Source organism: Aspergillus neoniger (assembly GCF_003184625.1).
Source record: "Aspergillus neoniger CBS 115656 unplaced genomic scaffold BO87scaffold_1, whole genome shotgun sequence".
Classification (NCBI taxonomy): Eukaryota; Fungi; Ascomycota; class Eurotiomycetes; order Eurotiales; family Aspergillaceae; genus Aspergillus; species Aspergillus neoniger.
This window is the reverse complement of record NW_020291129.1, coordinates 1,377,071-1,390,318: the sequence shown is the minus strand read 5'-3', so window position 1 is coordinate 1,390,318 and position 13,248 is coordinate 1,377,071. Positions and strand designations below refer to the sequence as shown.

The following is a 13,248-nucleotide window of genomic DNA, read 5'->3' as shown; positions in this document are numbered from 1 at the left end:
TTGGTGATTGTTTTATGTTATTGGTGATTTGGATGTGATTTATTGATTGTTTATATATTATTACATTAGTTGAGGTGAAGAGGTTGAAGTGGTGAGTTGTGTTAGGTGTGAGGTGCCATCCAACTATATATTTTGGTCTGGATATTCTACACTGCTCAATGTTGGAATTGAGCCTGGTCAACCACTATAGTACTAGTATCATCATACTGCTGATGACTACTGTACTATTTGAATTACTACATATACACCGTTGAGCTAACAAATAAATACCAATGAATTACCCCATAAGTTACTTCTGCATTACTGCTTATCGTTGACATACTAACTTGGTCCGGTATATGTTCATCGCAATTGACACTATCTACCTTTTAAGAACCATAACGCCTGGTATCCATGAGAAAAACATCTATTCGGCCATCTCATCATCCTCCCCATTGCCCCACAATCCCTCAATCTTGAACTCTGCCGCCCACTCCGTCACAATCTGCTTCGTATCCACGCCCTCGGCCGGCGCCGCCGCGCCCTCTGCCGTAGTCACTACCGGCAGCACAGGAGCGTTAACCCAGCCCTGGATACGTCCATCACGCCAGTCGTTAATCACCGTCATGGCGGCGGCCTCGATGTTGGGCACACCACCCTTGCCGAGACGACCACGCTTGCGGGCCACATGGACCAGGAAGTCGTGCGTCTGGTCGCCACCGGTCGGGATGAGCGGGGGGATGTTGTAGAGTTGCAGCAGCTTGGAGATGAGGTCGTCCGATGTCGACAAACGCTTGAGCAGCAGCGACACGGCGGGAACGGGGTCCTCGATCTGCTTGGGGGGAACAGCGTTCAGGAGGATCAGACGCGCGTGCTCCTCCTGCTTCTTCTTCTTCTTGCTGGCCTTGTCGCTCGAGTTGGGGAAGACAATACCGGGGGAGTCGATCAGCTTGAGCTTGCTGTCCAGCTTCACGGACCGCAGGCTGGTGGTCACACCGGCCTCGGCGCCCGTGGGGCAAGCGTTGCTGGAACCCTTGTTTAGACGGGCCGTCAGGGCGTTGATGACGGACGACTTGCCGACGTTGGGGTAACCGATCACACCGACGGAGATGGACCGCTTCATCTGCTTGTTGTGCGCATACGACTTGAGCGCGCGGAAGAGCGTCTCGGAGGTGCCCTTGACGGTCAGCTGCTTGTGGTCGAAGCTGTGAGCGTTGCCCGAGCCGTTGGAGGCCTTGAGAGGCAACGTGGGGAAGTAGCGGCGCAGATGGATCAGCCAGTTCTTGAGAACCGGAGGAGGAACCAGATCGATCTTGTTGAGAATCAGGATCAATCGCTTGTTGCCTCCGTCGGCGGACATGATCTCGCGCTCCACCTCCTTGGACCGAGTGCCCTCGGGATCACGGGCATCCAGAACGTACAACACCACATCGGCGTTGTCAATAACCTGCTTGAAAACCTTGTCGAAGGCCCGTCGCGAGCTCTCCTTCGAAGTGCTCTGGGTGATCGGGGCGGAGACGTCCAGACTGGCACCGCCTTCTTCGTCCTGGTCCATCTCGTCCATATCCTCGTCGTCGGAGTCGTCCTCATCCATTTCATCGTCCTCATCATCGGAGTGCTCCTCCTCGTACTCGGCAGCTCTGGCACGGGCGGAAGCAAGCAGCGCCGCCATGGGGTTCGAGGAGTCACCGACATCCTCGTCCATATCGTCGTCGATCAGATCGTCCTCATCAATCATGACATTGGCATCAGCAGGGTCCTCCTCAGCGCCACCCTCCTTCTGAGCCTGGCGACGAGCGCGGGCCTCATCGCGAATGCGCTGTTGTTCCTCCGCCCTCAAGCGTCTCTTCTCTTCGATCTCGTGGAGGATCTTGTCCTTGTGCGGGAACAGGTTGGGGATACCGGGGTCCTTCTTGATCTTGGAGCGCCACTCGGGGTTCTACAAGCAGCATTAGTATGAGCAATGATGATGCAGAAACATGCAAGAGAAGTGGTGTACCTTCTTTGCAAGCTTTCTCTGCTTGCGTTGCTTGGCCGCGGAGGCCTTTTCAATCTTGTGTCGTAGGCGGACGGGAACCCGCTTGGAGTTTTTGCCTGGAAGAAGGGTTAGCAGAGGACAATGACAATACCGATGAAGCGAACATACCTAGCTTGACCATCTTGCCTGATAACCCCTTAACCGTCTCTGAGCAAAAAGGCGATCCAAAGCACAGAGACTCACTCTGATCCGCCCGAACAATTTTGTGCCGCCAAGAAGATTTCGGCGGCAAGGCGCTAAGATAACCGGCACAATGAAACACCGATCTCCGGTAATACCGGCATACTTTCTTACTACAGACTATGGATATCCGGCGCTGCCATTCGTTCGTTCCTTTGGACGGACTCTCTCTCACGACTTACCAACTCATTCACTCCTTCTGCCTGAAGCCTGAAACCCACCTTTTCTTTTCCCTTTTGTCCCTCCTTTTGCTGACTGGCGGTGCTGACTGTGTCCACTCCTTACATCTATTTACTCACATTCTTTGAGTTGTCCTCCATTCCTTCTACCCCCACCTTGTGTTGGCCCTGGATTTTTCTGTCCTACTTCCCCCGCCATTGTCATGTCTAGACCATCCGGCTCCTTCTCTGCCCCTCCGCAAGTCCACACTTTTGACGGACTACTCTCCGACTTTGACGGCACTATCGTCGACTCAACCGATGGTCAGTCCCCCCTCCTCATTCACACATACCCCTCCTCTGTAACCATGCACTGACATCTGATCTTTAGCGATTGTGAAACACTGGCACAAGTTCGTCCCCACCACTTCCCTCCGTGTAATCAAACGCCATCCGTCCTAATCATCACTTGCAGAATCGGTGCGGAGTTGGGCGTTGACCCCAAGACCATTTTGGCCACTTCCCACGGCCGCCGAAGCATCGACACGATCCAGTTGTACGACCCGAAGAAGGCCAATTGGGAGTGTAAGTGTATTCCTCTGGACACTCTGCAGTTCGATTGAGAAACTCCAACCTGAAACCACCACCATCACCACCACCACTCTTCCTTATCGTCCATCTACCACATACAGCATACAGCAGACTGACCAGTTGCTTTCTCAACCGCCAGATGTCAGCTACATCGAAGGTCGCATCCCGAAGGAATACGGGTCGGACGCCGTCGAGATTCCCGGGGCGCGGTATTTCATGTCAGCGTTGGACGACGCCGGCGCTCGCTGGGGCGTGGTAACCTCTGGAACGCGTGCGCTGGTGGACGGCTGGCTGGGCGTGCTGAACCTCGCCCACCCCAAGGTCTTGGTGGTGGCGGAAGATGTCGAGCTGGGCAAGCCTGACCCCCGGTGCTATCTGCTTGGTCGGACGCGCCTGGGTCTGGAGCATTCCTCGTCTCTGGTAGTTCTGGAGGATGCGCCGTCGGGCATCAGGGCTGGTAAGGCGGCCGGGTTCAAAGTCATTGCGCTCACGACGACCCACACGCTTGCGCAGCTCCAAGAAGCCGGTGCCGACTGGATCGTCGAGGATCTGAGAAGCATCAGCATCAAGGGCGTGGTCGATGGCCAGATGCAGTTGGAAATCCGGAACGCCTTCCAATAAAGGGGATACACTTTGAACTTTGAACTAACTCCAGGTGGAGGAGGTTTCTGGAAACCCGACGACGAAAGTTTGGATCCAATAGATTGCGGGCATCTTATCCTTTTTACCTTTTGGATTTATCCATGCTCTTCTTATCCACTTCCTTGATTTCGATTGACATTTAGCCTGATTTTTTGATCCCTTTATTGTGTGCGGGTCACAGTATCGGGGTCCAGTCTACTACGAAGATTCTTAGACAGAACCCTCGATTGTACATAGACAGATACCTACCTACTTGACCTACCTCGAGTAAGTCAAGTTATCATTAGATAGACCAGCGAAGAACCGTTTTTCTACATACATACATACATACTTACCTAGTAGTCTCTACCCACCAACAACAAACAACGCAACTAGTCGATCACATAGTAAACTACTAATCACTATACGTACCCCAAATATGACACATCTCATCTCATCTCATTCACCATCACCAGAGCGACCCAAGAAAACCCCACCCCACCCCCCCCAACGTTTTTCACCCTTCACTACCGCTCCGTTCCATTCGATTCCATTTTACCTTGCATGCCACTAACTAACGTACGTACGTACGTCCCTTGAATATCCTCCCTTCTCTCTCCTCATATAACCCAACGCAGAAATGGCAGATACCACCCACCCCCCTCAAAGTTTGAATTCATAACAGTGGGGTTGGGTGTGATCTAGATCGAATTTGATATTGCATTTTTGTATCGGTCTCAGATACGTCGGTTGGTCGCTCATAGTATGTATGTCTGGTAGTACTGGAAATGGGAGGTGGGGTTTTGGATTTGCTTGAAGGTGGATGGATGGATGGATGATTGTTTTATAGAGCAGGTTGGGAGAGAAGGTATTGATGTGGTTTACTTTGTTTTGCTATGCTCTCCATGACTACTAGGAAATTGGAGAGGGTAGTAGATTTTTCTTTAGTTAGCTATTTCCCCTTGTGTATGAAGGTAGTAAGCGAGTGAGTGAGTGAGTGAGTGAGTGAGTGAGTGACTAGATAGCTATTTGGGGGGGGGGGTTGATATTTTAAGTTGCGAGGAAGGGGAGTTTGTGATGGTAATCATATTCATATGAACTTGGTCTTTGGTTCTTGACTGGGTAGTGAGCATCTGCTTTTCAGTATGATGTAAGTAGTCAGTAGTAAAGATGATTCTATTTAGTAGCAATCATGTAGCTCAGACTACTAAGTAACTTAGATGTGAATAGGTATATGTGTTTCCACTACGGGTCGGGATATGTAAGTGAGTCGTATGATGACAGCGAAAGCTGTATGTCTCACACCGGAAATCTTAAAGAGTATTCCGTGCCGTGTTGACTGCTTGCTTGCCTGTCTGTGATGTGATGGACTATCTTCTTACTCACCAGACCCTTACCTTAGCTTAGCTCGAGATAGAGTATACAATAGAGCTTGTCGTCTGTCTTGTGGAACATGGAGCTTAGTGCTGCTGCTGCTGCTGCTGCTGCTGCTGCTTGTCTGCAGGTTAGTACATAGCACATAGCGTAGCGCCAATGTCCCCCATTCCCCAAAGAGAGGAAATAAGTAGATCATGTACTCCGTAAGTAAGCAGGATACTCTCCGTGCATCTGTCTAACTCCCAAGGAGACATGACAGACTAGTGTCGGGTCGTAAGTAGTTTCGTACAGTAGACAGGTTAGTTAGTAGTAAGTGCTGGGGGAAGAAGCTGTACCTACAGTAAGCACAGTGCAGGCAAGCAGACAGACCCTCCGAAAAGTAAAAGAGGGAAGCTCCATGCTAGATAGTTAGCTAGCGGTGAAGCAGCAGCAGATCATTGAGTCCGCTTTGCTTTTTGGTAGGTAGGTACTAAGCAAGACTAGGTAGACTAATCAAGGACCCGAAAGTAGGAAGTGGCAAGAGAGCTTGCTTCAGCTCAGCTCAGATCAGCTCCGATGGAGAAACAATCCGGGGAGGACTCCGTATGGAGCACCCCAGCCAGCCCTTTTTTCGACGAGCGAGTAATAGACTGGTTGACTACTGTAAGTACGCAACTATACCAAGTATACTGTATGTATGCATGTCGGTGACAACAGCCCTAGGAACAGACAAGACCGTCAGTGCATTTCCACACCGGCGAAAGTCAACTTAGCTCAAGACCGCTTCTCTGGTACTCGCTCGCCCTGTCGTGACAGATCTCATCCGCTGAGGCATTTTCGGAAAGCCGAGCGCAATATATCAGAAGATTAAGTTAAACGGCTGCGCGCGGTGGATTGCTGGTCACCGACCTGGATTGCTCTCACCGACAAGTTTCGAGTGGTTTCTTTCCTCCCGAACCGATTGGAGTTGCTGGAAGTAGGTCTGTCTCTCCTCGCTTTCTTTTTCTTACTTTATTTCTTTTTTCTTTTTTACTTCCGGGATTCTGGGTCCCGTCGCGCGGGACGGAGGAATAGGTAAGTAGGCAGACAAGCCAGTAGTACCTGAGTAGGTAACGCGAAGTGGCCATAGCAGAGCTGGGACTTATTGCATAGTGGCTGCTGCAATGGTTATACTTAGGAACCTCCCGAACATTACGACTGCACCCAAGTCTTCTGGGAATACGTAGGTGGCCGAAACACACGGTCCAAAAGATGATCTGAGAGAGAAATGTGTGTGAGAGGATGAGACGTGGCGAAACAACAAGAAACAAACGGATTGTGCCAAAAGGACGCAATCCCCTATGTGCATACATCCTGTACAGTAGTAGGGGCCACCCAGCGGCGGCTGCCCGTTCGGAGGACACGAGCCAGCAGCACAATTGCAGATTCCAGGGGGAAGGGAACGAAAAAGAAAACTTGCAATAGTGGCGGGAATCGGTTGCACATCGCAGACCCGAAGAGGATCGCCTCGTTGAGAGAAGGGGGCGATCAGATTCTGGAAAAGAGATGGGTCGACTTGTTGACGGCGAACTTCGATCGGCGCGATCCCTGCTGCTTCGGCGCCGGAGATCGAGTTGAGCTCGTCCATGGCCCAGCGAGGTGCATCTGGCCCATCCCCCCTCCCTCAAGCTGCGTCTGACGCCCTATGCAAGGGATGATGTAGGCCTGCCGGGAGTGTGTTGTGATGGAGGAGGTGGAGTCACATCTTTCCTTCTTTTCTTCTTTCTTTTTTATGCTTTTCCCCCTTCTTGCCATTTTGGTTGGAAAGAGGAGTCTTTGGTTTGCGGTGCTTATGGGTATTACACTGTATCACTAGTCAATGAGAAGCAGAGTGATTATCATACGGCGAGAGAAGGGAAGTGGATCGGCCAGTCAACTGAAACCCACTCGTGACGAGAATCATTCACCGTTGCTGCAGCTCAGGCAACAACGATGTGATCTCTTGTACAGCAACCCAACTCGTCACACTCCGTCAGCCCTGGTTCGAACCTGGGAACCTGGAACACGATGACGGGGTCGTCAGGGAAGTTAGCCGCCCTGAGCGTTGAGCACGGTGGCACAATCACGGAGTTAAACAAGATTAGGATAGAGAATAGGCAGGCAGATCGAAGTGCCGTGTGGCGGCTTCGCTGAGAGCCTATCGATCGAAGAGGCTATTGTTATGCCATGACAAATCGCGGTGAAGCATTTTGGGTTCCGTCCACCCACAGGCAGTCATCTTGAGTCAAGTCTGCAAGTCCTGGTGCTGACAGTCACGCTATTCGGAGAACGCCTAAAGACAGGCCGGTGATACTCACTAGCAGGAAGATCGTCTAGGGCCTGAGGCCCTCACTAGTCCGGTGATCTACATGTGGCTGACGCTCGAAAACGCACCGCCACAGATTCAGCTCTGTGGCGTTGAGTGTCGCAGCTGAACGTCGCGTTCAACACGGCGTGGCCGGAGTAAGCTAGTTAGTGATGAGGCAGAAGGCACTACTACGGAGGGGGAAAAGGAAAGCCATGGCAATCGACGCCCAGATAGGCCCACATATCCACATATGCATGGCCATGCTGGGTTCCAATCGCACTAAATTCGAGCCAGTGCATGGGAAGTTGGAGTGGGCAATACAATCTCATCCCCCTCCCTCCCCTGTTAGTAATGATACGATCATGGCGGATGGTGATTGTCACACTAGACAGTATCCCGGCCAGATGTGACAAGCGGAGGGTAGCTGCCACGGAATGATCAGACCCAGGGGGATGGGCAGATGGAGTTCGGATGGTATGTAAGCAGGGAAGTTTTTCCTTACGGACAGGCGACCGGCCGTCAATAGGGGAGGATCCCCCAGTGCCAAGTCAACCTTATACCCAGACGGGGGATCCCATGCTATTGAGGATCGGGGCCCCGGTCCAGCAACTCGGCTCCCACTGGCCAGCCTGATCAGCATCTAAGTATACTTCAGGTTAGGATATTCAGTGAGGCTTCCAGTTTCAGGGGAGGATTGGGGGTCGGGGGGGTCATCACTGACTTCCATTTTCAGAGTGTACCATCTCATCCACCCACCCATCCACTCATCCTCCACTCAGGTATCACAGACCATCACTCCCATGCACCGAGGATCATCGGGGATTTTTCTTGCTTTTTCTCCCTCTTCTTTTCTTTTCGCTCGCTTCCTTCCCATGTATTTGCTTGTTTTCCCTTCCAGGGTCCAAAATTTGAGACCTCTATCATTCGGGCGACAACGGCCCTCTGTGAGATCCCATCAGCCTATGAGGATCGCGGTGGAAGCGATCCGTGCGGGTGGTGGTGGGAGTGGTGGTGGATCCTCACAGGGAGCCAGCTCAGACTAGGCAGAATAGTCAGATCCTCATTCTTGTTCTGAGAAGATCCATGTTGCACGCCCAGGACTGTTCTCAAGCTCTGAGACGTGAGTCCACGCCGGGATACGCCTGTGCTGATTGGTCTGAGCTTGTTTGAGGGGTTGTCAGGTTACGCGACATGAACCCATCTGTTGCAGGGCCATTGCTGTTGGGTGGACAGCTTGTGGCAAGGTGTTCCCAGTACGATGTGCTTAAGCTGTTTTTAAGGTGCTGCATACATACACGTGAACCCGAGAGACCCGGTGCGTTTTCGTGGTTGGTTGGAGAGGGAATCCCGGTTACCCTGGCACCTGGATGGAGTACTTGCCCTTCAATCATGGTGAACTCCATATTTCGTAGTTCAGCATTGACGGTCCAGTATAATTACTCCGTGTGCGGAGTGTGTCGAGATAGTTAGTAGTTAGTAGTATGTACTTTAGCACCGCTCGAAACTCGGTATGGGAAATACCCCATTGTTTTGGCCCCTCTCCCGCGCCCCCCTATCTATCTGGTTCCACTTGGGCCTCAGATAACTACTAAGTACTTACTCCTCCCACTATCAACTACTTCGTATCATTCCCCACGGATTGTAGTCAGATGATACTTCTCTGGAACGCAGTGTGTGTCGTAGTCAGGCTATGGGCCCCGCCAGACTGGAGCCCTCTTCTTGGGGACATCCCTGGCCAGCATCATCGTCCGACTGTGGACGGACTGGGGCCAGGTGCATGGCGGTCGCGAGAACGAAGGAAATAGGCTCACAGACGAACCAAAAGATTATACCCATGCATGCGTGCATGCATATGTATTTCGGCTCAACAGTTCTCGTTGCCCATCGAGACCTGTGGGAAGCGCATATGATAGCGTCAGACCAGATCCGCCCCCCTAACATGACATTAATGACCCCCGGTCCTTCTGCTGCTGCATGAGAGCAGATTGCAGATCACTGCTGCGTCATCTCGTGACTTGGGGGGCGAGCGAGTGAGCGAGTGAGCCTGTGTCTGTGACCACAATCATGATTAGCGTCGATTATGGCCTGGTTTGACAGAAGCCAGAAATTCAAACGGACGAATGGCGGATTTCGCAGAAAGTTCTCACGCGTGTAGGGCGCTCAGAGTGGGGAGAAAGAGAGGGGGGAAGGAAGGGAGTCCTATCATCGGATCCCGAGAGCATTGGAAGAAAAAGGAAAGGTGAGAGATGTTCGACAATCGACAGATCCCTGAGGCGGATCGACGAGGATCTGTCGACTATTGGTTTTGGTGGGTCTTTGGCTGAGCTGCTGCCACGCTTTTGCAGCCGGCGCGGTCTGTTCTCTCATTCTCCCTCTCTCTCTTCACGTCCTTCCCGATGGCTCTTTCTTTTTTTTTTTTTTTTTTGTGTGTTTCCTTCGCTTTTTAATTTATTAATATATTTTTTTTTATTCACTGAAGGAAAGGAATTATCAGAGAAAGAAAATATTTACCTATTGGCGAATAGCAAGTCCGTGAGTTCCCAAGGACCTTGCGGGAAAAGCATGACAGGCATTTTTTGCAGAGATCCGTGCCAATTGAGTTACTGGGACGGTGTCCATTCATACGGGAATTGAAGGCCAATGCATCTGGTACGTCCGGTATGGGGGCTATTATGGGGGAAGAAGGTGTGGGAAAGGCGAAGTCAAGGCATAAATCGACTGACTGAGTTACTGACTTTACTGACTTTCTTTCGGCTGGCCGGAGCTCCTTCCCCGCTTCACCTCTCTTTGTTCTGGCACACCCTAAGGAGAGCAAAGTACCAATTGTGATGGTCGGATGCGTCGATTGCCATGGCAGTCTGTGGGGGGTGGATAAGAGGGTCTCTCAGGACTCAGGAGGGAGTACTTTGATCACGTCATGGCCTCATGAACCCCAGTTCTGTCTGATGTGCCATGCTACTCCGTACGTTGATGAACTGCGTGGTTTATCCTATCCCCTTATCTCACTGAGCGGGCCACTGGAGCATCACGAAGCCGTCCCGTGGGAGTGGTGAAGAGTCGTTGGAACCGTCGGGTAAGAAGAACGGACTATCAATCGGAAGCTGGGGATCTTCGGACCGCTGGCGCTAACCGGATCCAGAATATGTACGGTGAATCTTAATCCGTTGGTCGGCGTCCACAACTCCGAATGGCCATTGGATGCTTTCTCTCACTCTCTCCCCATCCAGCACCCCGTGATCGCAGACTGGCCCAGTAGGATGTGGCCATGCGATCCCCCGGCCTGCCACCAGAAGGCGTGAGACATGGATAGGCCAAGTGGGCGGTGGGCTCAGCGATCCATCTCATGGCTCACTTTCTCACGCCGCCTTTCAAACGAACTTGCCCCACTGATGGCGTGTTCCCCGACCGCCGTGATCGGGGAGTCAAAAGGTCATGGGTGAAGAAGGAGAGATTCTAGCGCAAGCTTTCCTCAGTCGGGAAAGACGTGATGTTGCAGAGCTTAGATACTCCGTCCGCGTGGGAGAACCCGCTCTCTTGGGGGCCCCTTCCACCCCCAAGGAAAAATAAATAAAAAATAATGAAAGAGATGTGAACAACAATCTACTATTGCCGACGGCGTGTCTTGGTGGCTACGCTCGGGGCCATTGAGTTGCCCGGATCTGCCCAGAAGGAACCTTCCCCCTGGGAAGAGCTAAAATCGGCTTTGGATGCTTTGGTGGCGCTAATGCAGGAACTGACGAAAGTCCGTAGGAGCAGGGACCGGGTTCAACTCAACTCGCAGCTGTTTCCCAGCTTTGTTCGGAATCATGGTTCATAGGGAGAAAGTATGTGAGACTGTCAACCAAGTTGTCACTGGAGCTTAATTGCTGCCGTTTAAGCCATTGCCGGGGTTCAGGTTTGGTTTGTGTGGGAAATAACAAGCGCTGGCATTTGGGATGAACGACGAGGGCTTTGTGCGGATGAGAGGGGGGTGGCTTATCCACTTCAACCAATGGGAGGCCACGCATCTCTAGTCTTTACTTACTCTCTGCTACTAAGTACTCCTCAGTCTGACTCTCACTTACTAAGAATTGTGGTCCCTCAGGGCACCCTTGGTACATACGGTGGACCAAAATTTTGATAATGATTGCCGAGCATGATTAAGGAGTATACATCCCTCCTGAGGGAAAGTAAATAAAATTATGATTTTGCAGGTCAAAGCTGCAGGAAGAGAGGAAAAGAAAAGATGACCATCACATTAGAACTGTGAAGAGAAAAGCAGAAGAACAAAAATGGAAAACCTAAATAAATTAAATCGAAAAAGAAATGGGGTAAATCGAGGTGACGAAATTGTTTCCACCATTTAGCAGCAGTCGAACGAAAAAAGCGAACTTTTGGATTTTACTATACAGCAGTACCACCGTGACGGGTCTGACGATAATAAGGGAAAAAAGCAACTGAGCTCACTCTGAGGTACAGCATGCGTTGCGGACCCGTCGGACCTACATATGATTCTATGGAGTACATACAGGCATAGGCATGTTCTTTTCACAGTGACGCCAGAGGAGAAGAAACAGTCACCGCCGCCACCGCACTACTTTTTTTTTTTTTTTTTTTTTTTTTTTTTTTGGGTCGATTTTATTTTTAAAAGAGAGACATAAAAAAAAACTACTATTTTATAATTTTTTTTTTCTCATTTTCGTTTATTTATCATTTTATTTTTTTTTTTTTTTTTTTTTATTTTTTTTTTCTTCCATTTTTTTTTTTTTGAAGTAAGCGCGCGCGCCTCTTAGTTACACCCTCCCCTCATTGCTTGTGGAAGGCGGCGGGACTGAGAAGATCCTGACTCTGTTTCCAGTTGGTACGATTAAGATAAGGTGTGGTATATAACAAGTAGCTAAAACTTCGTATAATCCTTTGAAACATCAATGACATCTATCTACTACCCCCTCTCCGTCTTGTTCCAAGACCACTAGCCACACAGTATTTCAGTTTGTGGTTTTTTTTAGGTGAGGACGATAGTTAGTTAGCTTCCCAAGATAGTAGTACGTACTCAAGAGTCCGCCGAGAGTGTGAGAGCCCAGGCCGCCACCCCCTAGAACCGCTCGGGCGGAAGCACCAGGAAACCCACTCCGTCGGCCAATATTTTTGGGTGGTCGATGCCTTGGGTGTTTAATACCGTACCTGGTAACGGTTTGGTTCCCCGAGACGGGTCTAGTACTGAATGGGTAGGTAGCTACTAGTTTGGGTAGTATGTTTTCTGCCGCGAGCTTGTTTCAAGTGACGAAGGGAAATAGAGTGTGAATTTGCAGAGAGGGGTTTTTGCAGGGGAAAGAGGAGAAAGCGGAAGAGATAAAATAATGAAAAAGAAAATCAAATGAAAAGAGTGACAAGCAGAAAGTGACAGTCTAGAGGAACAACCCGAAATAGCCAATCCGAGATGTGCTGTAGCCGACAAGCCAGAAGGGAGAGTGTGTGTGAGCGTTCACACGAAAGCCCGAAGCGCTGCGGGACACGGGGAGTTCGCCCAAACTGACGGTACGGAGCAAATACAGCCCTGATACCAAAGCTCCTCCAGCCAGTTCCGGGCGGCGATCACCAATCAGCGCGGCCCCCTCCACACCTTCTTGCCGGGCAGGCTGCCGCCGCCAATCTCTCCCCATCCAGCGTTAGCCAATAGGCGAGCTGCCAGCACCACCCACTCCCTCCCCCCGAAATCCAGTCCCTCCAAACCCTCTCCTGCTGCTGCTGTTGCTGTTGCTGCTGCTGCTCTTTCTTTTCTCCAGTTAGTGTTAGTTTACTCTTTTCTGACGGACTGACTGTCAATCCTTTCTGAGTCCTCTCGTTTTTTTGTTTTTTCCCTTTTTTCCCTTTTGTCCTTTTTCCTTTTCTTTCTCATTCACTCACTCACACTCCCGACACACTCTCTGCCTACTCTCTTTACAGTCTTTCTCACACTCAATTCTCTCCTTCACCTCCTACTCTCCTTTTCCATTTTGGTCACTCCCTCTACTATTTCC

The 13,248-nt window shown here is 50.8% G+C and overlaps 4 protein-coding genes across 4 annotated transcripts; 2 read left to right on the top strand and 2 right to left on the bottom strand.

Moving 5' to 3' along the window:
• Positions 1 to 287: 287 nt before the first annotated feature.
• BO87DRAFT_348327 (putative GTP binding protein) lies at positions 288 to 2,206 on the bottom strand. Its single transcript, XM_025620963.1, has 3 exons — positions 2,126 to 2,206; positions 1,979 to 2,073; positions 288 to 1,918 (listed from the first exon to the last, which is right to left on the bottom strand). Exons 1-3 carry the CDS (start codon positions 2,136 to 2,138, stop codon positions 407 to 409), a joined length of 1,620 nt encoding a protein of 539 aa, XP_025485421.1. The 5' UTR covers positions 2,139 to 2,206; the 3' UTR covers positions 288 to 406.
• Positions 2,207 to 2,562: 356 nt separating this feature from the next.
• Positions 2,563 to 3,897, top strand: BO87DRAFT_372081 (HAD family hydrolase). Its single transcript, XM_025622202.1, has 4 exons — positions 2,563 to 2,679; positions 2,747 to 2,768; positions 2,831 to 2,940; positions 3,086 to 3,897. The coding sequence occupies exons 1-4, from the start codon at positions 2,580 to 2,582 to the stop codon at positions 3,565 to 3,567; spliced, it is 714 nt and encodes a 237-aa protein (XP_025485420.1). The 5' UTR covers positions 2,563 to 2,579; the 3' UTR covers positions 3,568 to 3,897.
• Positions 3,898 to 5,929: 2,032 nt separating this feature from the next.
• On the bottom strand, positions 5,930 to 6,666 carry BO87DRAFT_10144 (uncharacterized protein). The gene has a single exon (XM_025617795.1). It carries the CDS (start codon positions 6,548 to 6,550, stop codon positions 6,065 to 6,067), a length of 486 nt encoding a protein of 161 aa, XP_025485419.1. The 5' UTR covers positions 6,551 to 6,666; the 3' UTR covers positions 5,930 to 6,064.
• Positions 6,667 to 9,691: 3,025 nt separating this feature from the next.
• On the top strand, positions 9,692 to 10,331 carry BO87DRAFT_372078 (uncharacterized protein). Its single transcript, XM_025622201.1, has one exon. The coding sequence runs from the start codon at positions 10,078 to 10,080 to the stop codon at positions 10,300 to 10,302; it is 225 nt and encodes a 74-aa protein (XP_025485418.1). The 5' UTR covers positions 9,692 to 10,077; the 3' UTR covers positions 10,303 to 10,331.
• Positions 10,332 to 13,248: the final 2,917 nt, after the last annotated feature.

Bases quoted from the DNA above. Each gene is read 5' to 3' on its own strand.
- BO87DRAFT_348327 (XM_025620963.1), bottom strand. The intron at 1,919-1,978 runs GTACACCACTTC...TGCTGCTTGTAG, and splicing joins AGAGAAAGCTTGCAAAGAAG to AACCCCGAGTGGCGCTCCAA.
- BO87DRAFT_372081 (XM_025622202.1), top strand. From the start codon at position 2,580: ATGTCTAGACCATCCGGCTCCTTCTCTGCCCCTCCGCAAGTCCACACT. The intron at 2,680-2,746 runs GTCAGTCCCCCC...TCTGATCTTTAG, and splicing joins TATCGTCGACTCAACCGATG to CGATTGTGAAACACTGGCAC. The intron at 2,769-2,830 runs GTTCGTCCCCAC...CATCACTTGCAG, and splicing joins ATTGTGAAACACTGGCACAA to AATCGGTGCGGAGTTGGGCG.
- BO87DRAFT_10144 (XM_025617795.1), bottom strand. From the start codon at position 6,550: ATGGACGAGCTCAACTCGATCTCCGGCGCCGAAGCAGCAGGGATCGCG.
- BO87DRAFT_372078 (XM_025622201.1), top strand. From the start codon at position 10,078: ATGGTCGGATGCGTCGATTGCCATGGCAGTCTGTGGGGGGTGGATAAG.